At 39.5% G+C, this 16380-nt stretch overlaps 1 protein-coding gene across 1 annotated transcript in view; it reads right to left on the bottom strand.

The window, feature by feature from the left end:
• Positions 1–16380, bottom strand: part of LOC132871725 (receptor-type tyrosine-protein phosphatase S-like) — a 328962-nt gene that overhangs the window by 183881 nt on the left and 128701 nt on the right. The window contains exon 6 of the mRNA XM_060906174.1: positions 12414–12602. Within this exon, the coding sequence (XP_060762157.1) occupies positions 12414–12602 (189 nt within the window). The remainder of the gene's footprint in view (positions 1–12413; positions 12603–16380) is intronic.

Raw genomic sequence — 16380 nt, 5'->3', positions numbered from 1 at the left:
CATGGGCAGCTTACACATCTGGAAAGACACCATCAATGCTGAAAGGTATATCCAGGTTCTAGAGCAACATACATATGCTCCCATCCAGACGACGTCTCTTTCAGGGAAGACCTTGTATTTTCCAACATGACAATGCCAAACCACATACTGCATCAATTACAGCATCATGGCTGCGTAGAAGAAGGGTCCGGGTACTGAACTGGCCAGCCTGCAGTCCAGATCTTTCATCCATAGAAAACATTTGGCGCATCATAAAACAGAAGATACGACAAAAAAGACCTAAGACAGTTCAGCAACTAGAATCCTACATTAGACAAGAATGGGTTAACATTCCTATCCCTAAACTTGAGCAACTTGTCTCCTCAGTCCCCAGACATTTACAGACTGTTGTAAAGAGAAAAGGGGATGTCTCACAGTCGTAAACATGGCCTTGTCCCAACTTTTTTGAGATGTGTTGTTGTCATGAAATTTAAAATCACCTAATTTTTCTCTTTAAATGATACATTTTCTCAGTTTAAACATTTGATATGTCATCTATGTTCTATTCTGAATAAAATGTGGAATTTTGAAACTTCCACATCATTGCATTCCGTTTTTATTTACAATTTGTACTTTGTCCCAACTTTTTTGGAATCGGGGTTGTAATAATAATAATAATAATAATAATAGTTGGCTTTTTTGTGGTACATCAGATATATTCCATTCAGCTAGCATGACTCGTCTTCAACTCGTTCAATATCATGCTAGCTGAATGGAATATATCTGCTTGACCACTCAACGCCAGACAATATTATTTAAGTATTGCATTGTTCTTCCCAGAAAAGAATCAGAAGATATTATTTTGAAGAGAAAACTGACAAATAGTACTGAAGTATTGTTAGCGGTGTGCGTCTGTCCAACCAACTGTAGTGTCTAGTCTTGCAGTTTACCTCAACAAAACGTATAAAGTACTTACACTGTGGTTTTATATGTCATTTATTTGCAGTGCTCCCTTCATCATTTCTTGGACAAGAAATATTGACCAAAGAATCGCTTATAGTTCAAAATCAGCCATTGTAAGACATTGTACTTGCTGCCTTCTACTTTTCTTTCCCATACGCCACAAAAAGCCTAAATCGTAAAGAATTCTAATATTTCTTTCTAAGTCACGATGGAAAGAAACTATCAAGTACTCAAATATATAACTACATACGGTATAGACAATGCTCTCTCTCACTCCCACTGGAGATGTGTGTATTAGTGTGTGCGCACGCAGGTAGGCTACCATTAGAGTAGGACTACAGAGCAAAAAATATCCTCATGTGAACATCCAAAAATGTTCTCATTAGCTATGAGACTGAAAAAAAGATGAGTGCTGTTATTCTGAGTTTTGGGAAAAAACAATAAGCAGCAAAGACACATCTCTAGTTATGCACTTCGCTTTTAAACAAGATCCATCTCAGTCCCAGGTTTTGTGTAATGTGTAGTTGGGTTGTTTTTTTGTTTTTTTTTAAGACTAAATAAATGGTAGGTAAGTAACGATTCGCCCAATTGACAATTCGATTTTCCCACAATATTTTGGAAAAAAAAATGAAATGAGGAAAATTTAATGACCAAAAAAATTGCAAAACTTATGTTCCTATTCTTTATAAACTTAAAGGGGACCTGAAGTCATTTTTAAACTTGCTTTATTTCTTAATTAACGTGTTATTCAATTATGTTTTCGGTTTTATAATGTGACTCGTACTGGCAACTAATTGCAATTAAATATTATACTTATCAGCCTATTCGGTTTTTAGCCATGTTGAATTTAGTTCGTTTGGTCCACGGCAGGCGTCGCTTATCCACGCGAGCTTCATAAGACTTGTGCGAGACTTTGAAACGTGAAGTGTCAGCCAGGTGTCCGTGCCGCCATTTTGAAAACTGTTTCCAAACGAAATATTGCACAAAAACAAGTTTAAATGACGATTACTGCCAACTTTTTTCAAACTTTCCTGATTGCTATCAAAACAAACAAAACTTCTGGCTTGATTACGTCAGCATTCGAAAGAGGGCGCGCTAGCCTGGGCCCACCCATCCTAAGTGTGACACAACACGAGGGCCTGTTGCGAGCTTAGTCTGGCAAGGCAAGCTATCTCCAGCTCTTCCAAGCTCCCGAAAAATCGGGAGCCAATCAACTTTGAGCATCTCCAACGGCCCTGGGTAGAGGCGTGTTCAAGGCAGTGACGTAGTAGAACTGCGACCGGAAGCCATAGATTGTTTACAGAATCTATGCCGGAAGCGCTTCATTCACTAGAAACATTACGAACATGGAGCAGTGGCAAGCCTTTGACACAGCGGTAGATGCTGTATTGAAAGCATTCAACGGGAAGTTCTCATTGAAAATGGAGCAAAGAGCAGTCCTGGATGTATTTATCTTCTTCCTGTTACTCAAGCAGTTTCGTCGCGTCACATACGTCAGAGGAAAGAGTGATGTGATTGGTTTAAGCTTCGTCACAGCCTTTTCTGGCTTCGACCAGTAGCAAACTGAGGCATTTCAGGGAGGCGGGTCAACCACGCCTTTGGGAAACGGTTGGGCTTAATATCTTTGCCAGACCAAATGCTCGCAGAGCTTTGAAGTCGCGTTAGCCAGACTAGGCGCGCGCATCTTTTGACAACGTTGGCAGATGTTGGTCACTTTGATTTCCGCTGTACGTTTTACTTCCGTCCTACGATGTCTCGCACAGGTCTCAACGAATCTCGTTTACAGCCATTGCTTTGACATATGGACTGATATATTACATAGCATATTTCAAACACTCATAACTTGCTATAGCAGTGACAAAATAGCTATCAAAAATACATTCTGATATTTAATAAAATGAGACAAATAGAATTTTGATAATAAAAAATTTGCCTTCAGTTCTCCTTTAAACATTCCTTTTGTTCAATAAAAAAAGAAACTTCTCTTTCATTTTCTTAATAACCAACAATAACAAGTATTGCCAGGCAAAACAAACCTCACCCGGTAGCACTTATGATGAATATGAAGGAAGATATCGTGAAAAAAAATAGGTACCTTATGGGTCCATGTGGCTACTGCTGATAAATAAAATTGTTTTCTGATCCCATGTCCATACAGTAAATAATAGCATATATATTTACTCTATGAGGCAGTAGCCACAAAAGTGAAGCGTGATCCAAAAATGAACAATTTAAAAATCACAGAAGTAAAATATACCAAGTGTCTGTACTTTATATTATTCTACGGTACTCTTACCTCTTACAGTTTTCGAAACTGAAACCTCCGAATCAAGGCTGACATACACACGCTGTCGCCATGACCCAAACTCTTATTTCCCGGAAATGGCCCGGCGCTAGAGTTCAGTGGAACGCACTTTCCCTCTGTAATAAGCATAAACATGTCTGAAAGTGATTTCTTTAGTCTGTTTATTTCGAACGGTGAACCGAATAGACCCCTTCGCATGTTTGTAAACAAACCGACCGTTGCCAGGATGAGCGCGCAGCCTGGACTCAGAAACAATGGTGCTGCCCATAGACCAGCATTATGAGCTGTCAGATTATGCAAAACAATTGTCGTTACAAGATCGAGAATGCTACATAAATAAGTTAACTCTAACAAGTGGACATCGCCTACCGGATCCGTATTTAATTAAAGAGTGGACGGATGATGTTAGTTCGTTCCCTGGTATACAATGGCCAGATATATACTCGTACCTTATTGACAAGACTTCAGTGTACACCCACGAAAAACTTTGTGCCTACAAGTCTTTAGACGCATATGATTATGTTATGTGCGGGCATGTACAACTTGATTAACAATGGGACATTCATATTCATTTTGTTTTAATCAAATTATGCCAGTGATGTGATGGCAATGTGGCTTTAGCTACAACAGCAAATACCAACACTAAACAGCAATTTGCAGGAGGTAATGGCATGAAAGGAATGATAGTGTAAAGAGTGCAGCTAAGAGAAATCAGAGCTGTGTAAAAAGCGAGAGGCAGAGACCAGAAATGAAACTGAACGGGGCGGGAGCTAGGTTAGAGCAGTCAACGTAAGTTGGAGTGAAGGCACACAATTTTACCTTTCCATCCTTGCTTTAAAATTGTGATTTTCGGCATACACAAATAATGATGGCACAAAATCTGGACTGCTTGAGTCAAGCGAGACCTCTCCTACAAACAAAATTGCATGCAAAGCTAAGTTAACATGCTAACAATATTCATTACATTGTGTAACTATGACCCAGCTAATCAGACAAACGTTACCAAAGTATTTTGCTACATCAATAAACGAAGACTAGAAAGAATAAAAAAGAAAGATTTTAATAAATAGCCTGATCTTACCTGTGATGAAGTGGGCGCTGCAAACCCGCGCATTTTTGATAGTGCTTTCATCCCAGTCTACACGTTTGATGGCTTGTAGTCATAGACGTCGGCGATTTTTTTGGAATGGGTGAGATCCTGCTGGAATTCTATACATTTTAACCCCATCACTGCTACGATTCTGACACCCGACAACACAACAACTAGGCATCGCTGAGTCTTTTTTGAGTCCAGGCTGCGTGCGCAATTTCCTCTTACGTATGAATGACATTTACTGCGAAGGGGTCTATTGTATACCCTCACTGGCCATTTTAATCAGAACATGTGTATGCGCATGTGCAGTGCGCGAGTGTTACACTCTTACAGTCTTACAGTATGATGACGTAGTAGCTAGCGTCTCTATGAGGCAGTAGCCACAACAAAAACGATTTTGACCTTTTTGGTGACCTTGACCAGATGACCCTCAAAATGTCAGAGGTTCTATTTGAGACCAATGCTCATCTATCCTGAAAGTCTCATGAAGATTGATCCGGCCGTTTCCCTGTAATATCATTAACAAAAAAACAAAGAAACCCGACCGAAAACAATACCTAGCCCCCTGGTGGACTCCGTCCTGGGCGAGGTAATTATTTGCCCCCGTTTTAACTAAACTCTATACTCTTCAAATCTGTTAGCAAACTCTTCCAACCTCCCATACTAGCAAACCCTCATACAGTTAAGCACTGTGAGGCATTTTTGCATTATTTTAATAAGAAAATTGACCAAATCTATTGCTGTTTTCCTTCTAGGTCCCATTCCTTCTTACCTATTGATGTTTCTACACCACCTACAAAACTCATTTGCTTCACACCTGTTAACTCTCTTTCTGTCACTGAACCCATCATTAAGTCTAATCCTTTCTCCTGGCTGCTAACCCCACCCCAACCCGCTACTTAAAACGTGCTCCTCTATAATTAATACTCCTATTGCCCTAGTGATAAAGACATGTCTCTCGTCTAGCTCTGTCCCTCATGCCTTCAAATCTGCTACAGTTACCCCTGTCCTTAAGAAAACTGACTTGGATCCGACATCTCTTTCCAGTTCGAGACCCATCTCAAATCTTCCCTTTATGCAACTCCGTACCTTTCTTAATGAAAACACACTCTATGAGCTTTTTCAATCTGGTTTCCGTCCACACCACAGCACTGAGACAGCTCTTCTGAGTGTTGTTCATGATCTCCGCCGGTCTGCCGATAGTGGTTCTTTCAACATTCTCCTCAACAACGATGCACTCATTTCCCATCTCTCCTCTATTGGTATTGCTGACATAGCCTTTCAGTGGTTCAGGTCATATCTTACAAAACAGACAACAATTTATCAGACTTGGTTCACACAAGTCCACCACCTCTTCTGTTAAACGCGGGGTCCCTCAGGGATCGGTTCTTGGGCCTCTTCTCTTTTTAATCTACAGCCTTCCCCTTGGTCATATTATTCATAGCCATGGCTTTAAATTTCACTGCTATGCAGATGATATTCAGCTACAGTCCTGTGCAAAAGTCTTTGGCACATGTAAAGAAATGCTGTAGACCAAAAATGGCTTAAAAATTATGAAATGAAATGTTTCAATGTTAAAAAAATGCTATAAACAGTAAGCAGTGAGCCATAATAAATGAAACAGTCAATATCTGGTGTGAGACGACCCTTTGCTTTAAAAAAAAAAGTAGTCTCAGGTACAATGAGTGCAGCTTTATAAGGAAATGAGCTGTAGGTTTGCAGAACCAGCCACAGTTCTTCTGGACACTTTGGCTGTCACACTCGCTTCTTAATTTTGTACCAAAACCCAGTAGCCTTCGTTATGTTTTCTTTTTTAATCTGAAAAGTGCTCTCTTATGTAATATGCTGCTCAGATACTTTTTTTTCTGTAACATTTAATTTTGTGCTGGAAAACGAACATCTGGAACTCTAAAATGTTTTTTTACTGACTGTATTTATTTACTCAGATTTAAAGCTTTGGTTGCAGAAAGACTTTCTCAAGTTAAGCAGTGAGAAAACTGAAGTCTTACTCGTTGATCCCAAATCCCTACTATCTGAAAAATCCAACTTTTCCAGCAGTATTGACGATGTGCTTGTTAAGCTTGCTCCTGTTGTCAGAAATCTTGGAGTACTATTTGATCCATCACTCAATTTTGATTTTCATAGGCTATGTCCAAAATCACTCACTCATTCACTACTCCCTACTCACTATCTAGGGAATTACTATAAAGAGGACTATATAGTGAGCTCATTGGTAAAATGAAAGAAAAAAAAAAACACTTTCGGACACTACTCCGCCACACTGTTATTTACATCATTACTGTCGCACAATTAAAACGTGCCAGATCAGTCGGCTGGTGGGTTTTCAAAATAATAAATACATGCGTGTATTTTTGTAATAAATCCATATTATAGTGAGCGTATTTCCCACATTAATAAATACAAAGTACTTTGTTTGTGCTGCATCTTTCAGTTATTTTAAATCAAGGCTGAATACTTTCTTCTTTGCCGCTGCTTTTTATTAAATCAAATTTGAGGCTTTTGATTAATTCCTCGCTCTGCACTATAACTTTTATTCTTATATTTTATCAGTCTTGTTTTATTTTAGCTTATTTTCTATTCTCTTACTATTTTTAATTGTACTTGAATGTCCGTTTATAATGTGCTTCTTCCTCCATCCGTTCACCCCAACACTTTTTTTTTTTCTTTCAGCACAACTGCAATGCATGATGGTATATATTGCTTGGTCAGTGATCATCGGTTGTACACTACTTTTCGTGATGCACTGTAGGATGCTTTGAGTGCACTATATAGGGTGTAATAATTCTCACTATACATTCGGACAGCTATACAAAATGCGAGTGATTTCGGACACAGGGATATTAAGTCACTCACCAAACTTGCGTTCTTTCATCTCCGTAATATTGTTCATATTCGTCTGCTTCTGACAAGTAATGATGCACAAACTCTGGTTCATGCTTTCTTTATGTCTTATTTCAAAAAGTCAAAGTCCCTCCCATGTCAGGATCTGGTCTTCCCAAGCAGTCTCCTGTCCCAGTACTATCCAGCTCTTTGAGGCACAGCACCGATCTCCATTTCAGTAGCTCTTGACCTTTCGCTTACTATATAGTTAAGGTTATAGTGGGGGGGGAATAGTCCTCTGGTAACCGCAAGAGTTTGATTCCCTATCACATCTATATTGCGGTGTACCTTGCCAGGTGGCAGTAGGTACCATTTTTATCCCCCGTCCAAATGAACTTCGGCGGGGGATATAGAAACGGGTTCCGTCCGTCCGTCTGGTCACATTTTCATTTCCAGGCCATATCTTTAAAACTACCGAAGATATCTTCATGAAACTTTGTATACATATCAAGCAACATGTGAACTGGTGCCTTTTGCTATTTTGGATTTTTGAAAAAAATATATATTTTTTTCAAATTTTTACATAAAAAATAGATTTTGACTTTGTTTCTAAGAGCAATGTTCGTTTCCGGAGCGTATATCCAAAACTATTCATGATACGGATTTGAAACTTGGCATGCATGTTAACAAGGTGATGTAGATGTGCCTTTTCATACTAAGAAATTTGAGAAATTTAAATTTTTCATGTTTCCATGGAAACAATTTCAGACTTAGTCTCTCAGGTGGGGAAGCACAGTGGTGTAGTGGTTAGCGCTGTCGCCTCACAGCAAGAAGGTCCGGGTTCAAGCCCCGTGGCCGGCAAGGGCCTTTCTGTGTGGAGTTTGCTTGTTCTCCCCGTGTCCGCGTGGGTTTCCTCCGGGTGCTCCGGTTTCCCCCACAGTCCAAAGACATGCAGGTTAGGTTAACTGGTGACTCTAAATTGACCGTAGGTGTGAATGTGAGTGTGAATGGTTGTCTGTGTCTATGTGTCAGCCCTGTGATGACCTGGCGACTTGTCCAGGGTGTACCCTGCCTTTCGCCCGTAATCAGCTGGGATAGGCTCCAGCTTGCCTGCGACCCTGTAGAACAGGATAAAGCGGCTAGAGATAATGAGATGAGATGAGCTGAGTCTCTCAGGTTAGTCTTAGGGGTGGGTTTTGTTTCCGGAGCAGAACTTGAAAACTATGAGTGGGATGGTCTTGAAAGTTGGTATATGTGTTGATTAAGTAATGTATATGTGCCTTTTGATACTAAGAAATGTGAGAAGTTTTAATTTTTAGCTCACCTGGACCAAAGGTCGGGTGGGTTTATGCCATGGGCTGCTGAGGTCAGTGTAAAGAGGTCGGGTTGGTTTCCTGCAGCAGAACTTGAAAAATGTGACAAATAATATCTTGAAACTTGGTATATAGGGCGGGGGACATAGATGACTTGGTCTTCTTGTTACAATTGTCTTTGGTATGACCCAACCATGAGTAGAACTCGCAATCTCCCAGTCGAGAGGCAGACATGCTAACCACTAGGCCAACTTGCAGTTTATGTCCTGTTTAGATTCCTATAATTCACTCTTCATAGGCCTTCCTGCAAAGTCTTTATAAAAGTGACAATATACACACAGCTCTGCAGGTAGAGATCTAACTCATATTAAATGCTCTGTTCACATCACCCCATCCTCTCTCAGCTACACTGGCTACCTGTTCTGTCCCGTATCAAATGTAAAATCTTGCCTATCACTTTCAAAGCCCTGCATAATCTTGCTCCAATCTATGTTAGAGAACTACTGACCCCCTACACCCCCGATCACTCACTAAGGTCTTCTAGCAATGACTACTTGCTGTCCCACACACTCGACTTTCCACCATGGGGGGCAGGTCCTTCAGGGCCATTGCCCCTAAACTCGAGAATTATCTTCCTCAATCTCTCCATGACTGCTCTTCTTTCTCTACTTTCAAATCTCAATTTGACAACATGTCTTTTCTGTGAACATTTCTCTTCTCTTACTGCTTAGTCGTTTTTTTTCCTCTCTCCTGCCTGCTTTGAAGTGACCTTGGGATTGTGAACGGCACAATGGAAATTTAACATATTATTATTATTATTATTATTATTATACACTAGAGAATATGGCCACATGAATAACTTGAAGCTATTTATTTATTTAGTTAGTTAGTTATTTTCACTCTTTTTACTTTTTAAGCTCAAATTAGGATAGGTTTTGAGTTTAAATTGTATTTTTTATTTACATATTTACATATTCTGATTTTTTTTTCTTAACACAATTTCACATTTTTATATAGCTTTATTGTATATATATCCAGCCAAATTTTAGATTATTAATGTACCTATGTATTATTATTATTATTATTATTATTATTGCTCTTGTTTATTTGGTTCTTTGCTTTTACATAATGGTGCATGTATTCCTCCAGAATATTATTATTATTATTATTATTATTATACTTTTCAAATCCTTTTATCACCTTTTGTTACAATCTCACTGCTGGGCCGCGACCAGAGGCCTGAGGCAGTGGGAAAGGTGTTGCTTATATGAGGGTAAGTCAAAAAGTTCGAAGACAGATGTTATAATTTCAAAAGGAATACAAAAGAATTCAAAAAAGGAATACAAAGAAGGAATACAAAGAAGGAATTCTCCGATGCAAACATCGCTTGCAGAAGTTTTTCGACTTAAATGGAGGAAATGTAGAGAAATAGCTTTGTTATTTTCATAAATAAAGATTTTTTTTTCATTTGACTTAGAACTTTTTGACTTACCCTCGTATCTTTAGCCATAGAAAAACATGTCAAAGTGAAAGGCCTTTTCTTAAGATATGAGCTGTATTATTTAAAACTATTTTTTGGGATTTCTTGCATCTTTGGCTTCCCTGGGATTTTTTTCAAGATGCTTCTCAGTATCTTTCTTCACCAGACCTAAAGCTCCGACAACTACTGGTACAACTGTCATCTTAAGGTGCCACATTCTTTCTATTTCAATCTGTAGGTTTTAATACTTCAATGGTTTTTCAAATTCTTTCGCAGAAGCATTTCTATCTGTACGTACTGTCAGATCAATCAACAGGCAAGTTTTTCCTTTATGATCCTTCACAACTATGTCTGGTCTGTTTGCTTGTATGGTTCTAGCAGTGTTTATGCTAAAATTCCATAAAATTGTAGCTTGCTCATTTTCTGTGACTGGTGGTGGTTTGTGCCCGTACCACTTGTCAGCTGATGGAAGGCTATAACGTTGGAATATTTTCCAATGAAGGCATTGTCTGATTCTGCCATGCCTGTTCATGTATTCATTGGGTGTGAGAACTGAGCAACCGGATACCAGGTGATCCATTGTTTCATTGAACTTGTCACAGAAGCGACATTTTGGGATAGCTCCATTTTTTTATACAGTCGTTTCTAGTGAAGAGGCTTTGATCTTGTGCAGTCATAATAAATCCTTCAGTTTCAGTTTTTAGTCCCACTGCACGCAGCCACTGATGGGTGTTTGTTCTGTCAACATCAGCATGCTGGGTACGGATGGGGTATTGTCCATGTTATTATTATTATAATAAACACACATAACTAAAATATTCCTTTTATTAAAAGTGAAAAAAATAATAACCAAAAGCCATTTATTAATAAACTTTAATGAACATTTTTACTACCTCCATTTGCTTCTCTTTTCTTTAGCTTTCAGCAATCTGTAAAAACAGAGCTCTGATTTCTTGTTAAATCTTTTTCTACAGTCAATCGCACAACAGCTCTTTTGGATTTTATATCTGGGTTTTTTTTTTTTGCATCACTAGAGCTCTGTTACTTCTGCCTAGGGTGAAGTCATGTGTCTTCTTCTTTAGCTTTCTGCCTGATGGCAGGTCCGTTCTGACCGCTCAAAGTTTCTAAGAAAGGATTACAGTAGTGGTTTCCCATTGCCTGCTACTGGATTATTATAGAGGTTTTCTCCTCTCAACCATTCACACACATTCACAATTTAGAGTAGCCAGTTAAGCATGTCTTTGAACTGTGGGGGGAACCGGAGCACCCAGAGGAAACCCACGCAGACAACATGCAAACTCCACACAGAAAGGTCCCCGTTGGCCACTGGGCTCAACCCAGAACCTTTTTGCTGAGAGGCGACAGTGCCACCCAAGTAACGTGTATTCCTGCTATTATACGTTATTTCACCCTCTGCTGTCTAAACAACACAATTGCAGCTAGGAAAAACTAAGATTACGCAGCCTGATAGTAATGACAATTCATTTTTTATTTCATCGATTCGACTTGTTATAAATTTGTATCGTGCGATCATCACACGATATATCGTTACCTGCCTATTTAATAGGGAGCTCATTTTAATCTAATATATTAAAAATATATAAAGATAGATGTAGGCCTACTTCTGCTATATGACATTACGGATTTCCTCGACAGTTTCACTGTGTCAGGATATCAAATGGTGGGTGAACGAAATGAAATGAAAAAGATCTAATAACATTCTGAAAATTAAAAATTACAAGCAATGTAATGTAATAGCCTTCGACTGAATGCTGGTATCCCTTCGAAACACACAGCAGACGGATAAAGCAAGGGCGATTCTGGCCCAAACACTATTTGGCCCCATGTCAGATCTAATTGATGACCCCTGGAGTAAATTCTCTAATCATAGCCTTCTGTTCAGGCTCCAGTCGCAAATTACAGTCTCAAAAAAAAAAAATGCAAGCTATATCTTTGCTTCCCTCCCGAGCTGAGCTGCAGTAAAAAGCAGTGATTTTAGAAATGACTGCCTTTCCTAAAATACCCTTTCATTTGAACACTTTATCTCTGGGTCAATAAGCAGACAATTTAAACTCTGGACTTGCATCAGATGAAAACCTCGACAGCACAGACCCAATTCACTGCCGATACAGATTTGATCACATTCGTAATGTTGACACAATATGATATGATGAAAACTGTACAAACACCTTTGGCAACTTATATATATATATATATATATATATATATATATATATATATATATATATATATATATACCCTCATTATAATATTGGGCTTAAACAGAAATATAAAACACGACGTGACCCCTACTGCACTTCTTTACTGCTTTACTCTTCACACACAGAAGTGCTTATTTAGCATTTTCCACAAATCTAAATCCAAAGATCATCAAACCGCATCACTGATCAATGATCCGAGTTGTTCTCTCTAACATACCTGATCGTAGCTGCTTAATACGGCCCTGGCTGAGCGCTGGCTCCACAGGAAGGAAGTCTTTGAACCAGGAGATCTCTGGATCAGGGATGCCACTGGCAGCGCAGAGCATCGTGGCAGTGCGCGTTCTCTCCACCACCTTCAACTGGGGACCCATGTCTATACTGGGGAAGCCAAAGGGCAGCAGGTCCTCTGTACAATGGCACAGAAAGAACACAGTGAGGAAACATGCAGCATGGATGAAGTGTTTTATTCTATCCACATTCACTGGATATGAGCAATCACGTGCTCTGATTGGCTACTCTACTACTAGGATATCAGCTCATATACCGTGAGTAGAGAAAAACAAAATGGCGGCGCGTGTTGCTGAATCAACCGAGGACGAAATAAAAACTCTACTTGACCTGATAAGACTGTAAGCCGTGTATGATGAGATTGAGTGGAATAACTGTTTTATTCTATCCACATTCACTGGATTTTGAGAAACAGAGCATTTTTATTTTTATTTTTTGCAAATTCGAGAAATAACAACTTTATACAAAACGTCCGACAAAACCATTTCTGCTTAGAATGTAAACAAACCGGCGAAATGACAGTAACAATTTGTGAAAAATGTGATGATAACAATTCTTGAAAAATAAAAAAAGATATGTTCTTACCATCAAATACTTTCATTCCATATTTTGTTGCTTTTTTTTGTATTTTTTGGGGTTTTGTGTTTGAGTAGAGCTTTTATTTCATCCTCGGTTGGTTCAGTAACACGTTCCGCCATTTTCTTTTTCTTCTTTAAGGTTTTTTGCCAGTTGGCAAGCCAACTTGAAGGTGCATTACCGCCACTGACTGAGCTGGAGTGTGGAACAGGAGATATTGGGGGGGAACTATATTATTTAAGCAATTTCTGTTTCTTTTAAATACTTGATAACAAAGTGATATATCTGACTTGATGAGCTCTGGCATTTTGCTTTTCTCTACTCATGGTATATGAGCTGATATCCTAGTAGTAGATTAGCCAATCAGAGCACTCAATTGCTCATATCCAGTGAATGTGGATCGGATAAAAATGCATATCAAAAGGCATCTTGCAATAAAAATAAAGTATTTCTATTGTTCTAAGAGCAGGTCATTTCATTTATTCACTTAATCTCACAAACGTACACTTATTTTACAAAACAAGCATGGGTCAAGCGGCACGGTGGTGTAGTGGCTAGCGCTGTCGCCCCACAGCAAGAAGGTTCTGGGTTCGAGCCCAGTGGCCGATGGGGACCTTTCTGTGCGGAGTTTGCATGTTCTCCCTGTGGGTTTCCTCCGGGTGCTCCGGTTTCCCCCACAGTCCAAAGACATGCAGGTTAGGTTAACTGGTGACTCTAAATTGACCGTAGGTGTGAATGGTTGTTTGTCTCTATGTGTCAGTCCTGCGATGATCTGGCGACTTGTCCAGGGTGTACCCCACCTCTTACCCACAGTCAGCTGGGATAGGTTCCAGCTTGCCTGCGACCCTGCACAGGATAAGCGGTTACGGATAATGGATGGATGGATGGAAGCATGGGCCAATCGCAATCACGACACAAATACTCTTTCAAGTGACGTAAAGTCTGTGATTCTAAATTGCACTTTAAAGCAGGATGTTTGTTTATTTCATTGCTGAACTTGAGAAACCGCTTTAGGTACAGATTTCACATTTTCTCAGGACTGCAGTAATTCCATACAGCCTAAAAAAAAAGCCACTGAACCAATGTAACTGCTTTAATGACAAAACAACAGGACTTCCATGAAGACTATTGTGGTATTTTAAGTACACCCTGCTTGCAAAACAGACATCTTCCCACACTTTGCTTGCAAAAAAAGATCATTCTCCAGCTGGACCTATGAAACAGTACGCGCTGCTTCGATGCCGACTCTTTACAAATGAGCATTTCAATCATTCGATAGGTGCTCACAACAATTTATTTCTATACTTGGTGCAGATTCGCTTAGAATGTATGATGAAGTTTCTGTGCAATGTGAAAGAAGAAGGAGACATCACCCACATCCAGCATGCTGGTTATTGCTCATCGAGCCTCCAGTAGGCAGAATTCATTAACACCCAACATAAATAAACCAGTCAGCCACTCACAACGCATACACATATACATATAAAAATCAGTGATAAACTCAGAACCGATACGCTTTGATTCTTAAATGGAAAAGAACGGTGTGTAATTATATACCTACATAATCACTATGCGTGAACGCACCTCAGCAAGGACTACGGCAGTTACACAATACACAGCAGGGAAAGAGGGACGGGAGCCGCACACAAGCTAATAATTATTTGTTCGGTTTAATTGAAACGGCAGGGAAGACATAAAAGTCCAAGTAAACACGAGCATGCGGGTCAGTGCACAAAGTGTGTCTGTGTTCGTGAAGAAATGAGAAACTGTCGAGCTAGAAATTCTTCGAAATTCTTCGTGTGCACCAACGAAGGAATAAAACAGCAATGACACCATCACAACCCGTTTTATTTCTCCGATATCACAGCATGCTCTTTTAATTTATTCATGAATGAGACATCATACTGTAAGTTTTATCCAGTTATAGTTATATTATTATTATTATAATGCATCCATAACGCACCTATAAACTGTCAGTCCCTCGCCAGCCTTCTTGATATTCATAATAATTACCAAGAAACTGTAAAATATCCTCTATCTTAGCGTTTCTTGAAGTGCATATCACAGGTAAATTCAGGAGCAAGATCAATGTAATTCTCCTATGTTCTATTAAACTTTGGTCAAATATCTGTAACATTTTGCATTCTCTGTAATTTTTTTACCTTGCGCAATACCAGAAAAATTCAGTTGAAATCAAGCCATTTGAGGCGAATTGGTCCGCCTCTGAAAAAACTTGGCATTTGGATTTCCCGGGAAACATTGATTTTCGTGACGTCGCGTGCGGGACGCCTCCTTCTGAATCCTACGTCAGCGCTGGTTTATTTATGAGAAAACGACCTGGTGGTTTTCTGCAAATTTCTTCAACGTTATCGCGTAATTATTAAAATGGTTAACAGATGTATCGTAGGAGGGTGTAGCAACACCAATCTTGATGGGATTAGTACTCATCGTTTTCCAAAAGACCGGACAATGAGAGAGAAATGGGAGCGCTTGGTCTACACAGGCTGTGCACTGAAACCGTGCAAAGCTTGCGCAGCCTGCTGGCGCTTCCACAGGTGACGTCACGAATCTGGCTCCAGACTCCCTTGGGATTTTTCCAGACGCGTTTTGTTATTAAATTTTTTTATGCTGTAGACAGATGGCCTTGTGTCAAATTACCCTTCTGGATGAGTGTGTAAAGGGACATACTTTCATATTAAAAAAAACGAAATTGGTCCAGAATATGCACTTTAAGCCTTAATAGGCCGCAAAGCGCCATCGAGTGGGCACAAATTTTTTTTCAAGTTGAAGCTAATTTTTAGTCGGGTACATTTGCTGGGTTGCATCCGACCTCACATCCACCTCATTAAATATGCAAGACATGAAGTGGTGGTCAGCTAAGCTCACTGTTCACAAGGCATTTCTATCGCTGGGGCACTTTGCTAGTCGTTAAAATACCCTATGTTTGCGTTGTTTTGGTCTGTTTGAGTCAAACAAGCCATGAAACTGATAAGTATCTTCCAGGTTCCCCTTGAAGTGATAAAGGGTGAAAGAGAAAAGGATTTTACCAAAAGACGACGAGAAAGGTGGCTTTGAACCTTTCGCTGCGTTCAAAGGGAGCTGAGTCAAAGAATGCTTGAGTTTGCAGTGATCACTTCGTGAAAGGTTTGTAATTTCCTCTGATTTATTGCGTTTGGATTCGCAAATCACTTCTCTCGCCATTTTCCGTTATTTCGTGATGTTTTGAAGTTCAGGAGACGCTTAAATCCTCAGATATGTTTTTGTTTACTGTTTGATCGTGGTCGCCATGTTGTAAACTAACATGTGTATAATACGTGTAA

This window comes from Neoarius graeffei, chromosome 23 (assembly GCF_027579695.1).
Source record: "Neoarius graeffei isolate fNeoGra1 chromosome 23, fNeoGra1.pri, whole genome shotgun sequence".
In the NCBI taxonomy this organism is placed as follows: domain Eukaryota; kingdom Metazoa; phylum Chordata; class Actinopteri; order Siluriformes; family Ariidae; genus Neoarius; species Neoarius graeffei.
This window is presented reverse-complemented; position numbering and strand designations above follow the sequence as displayed.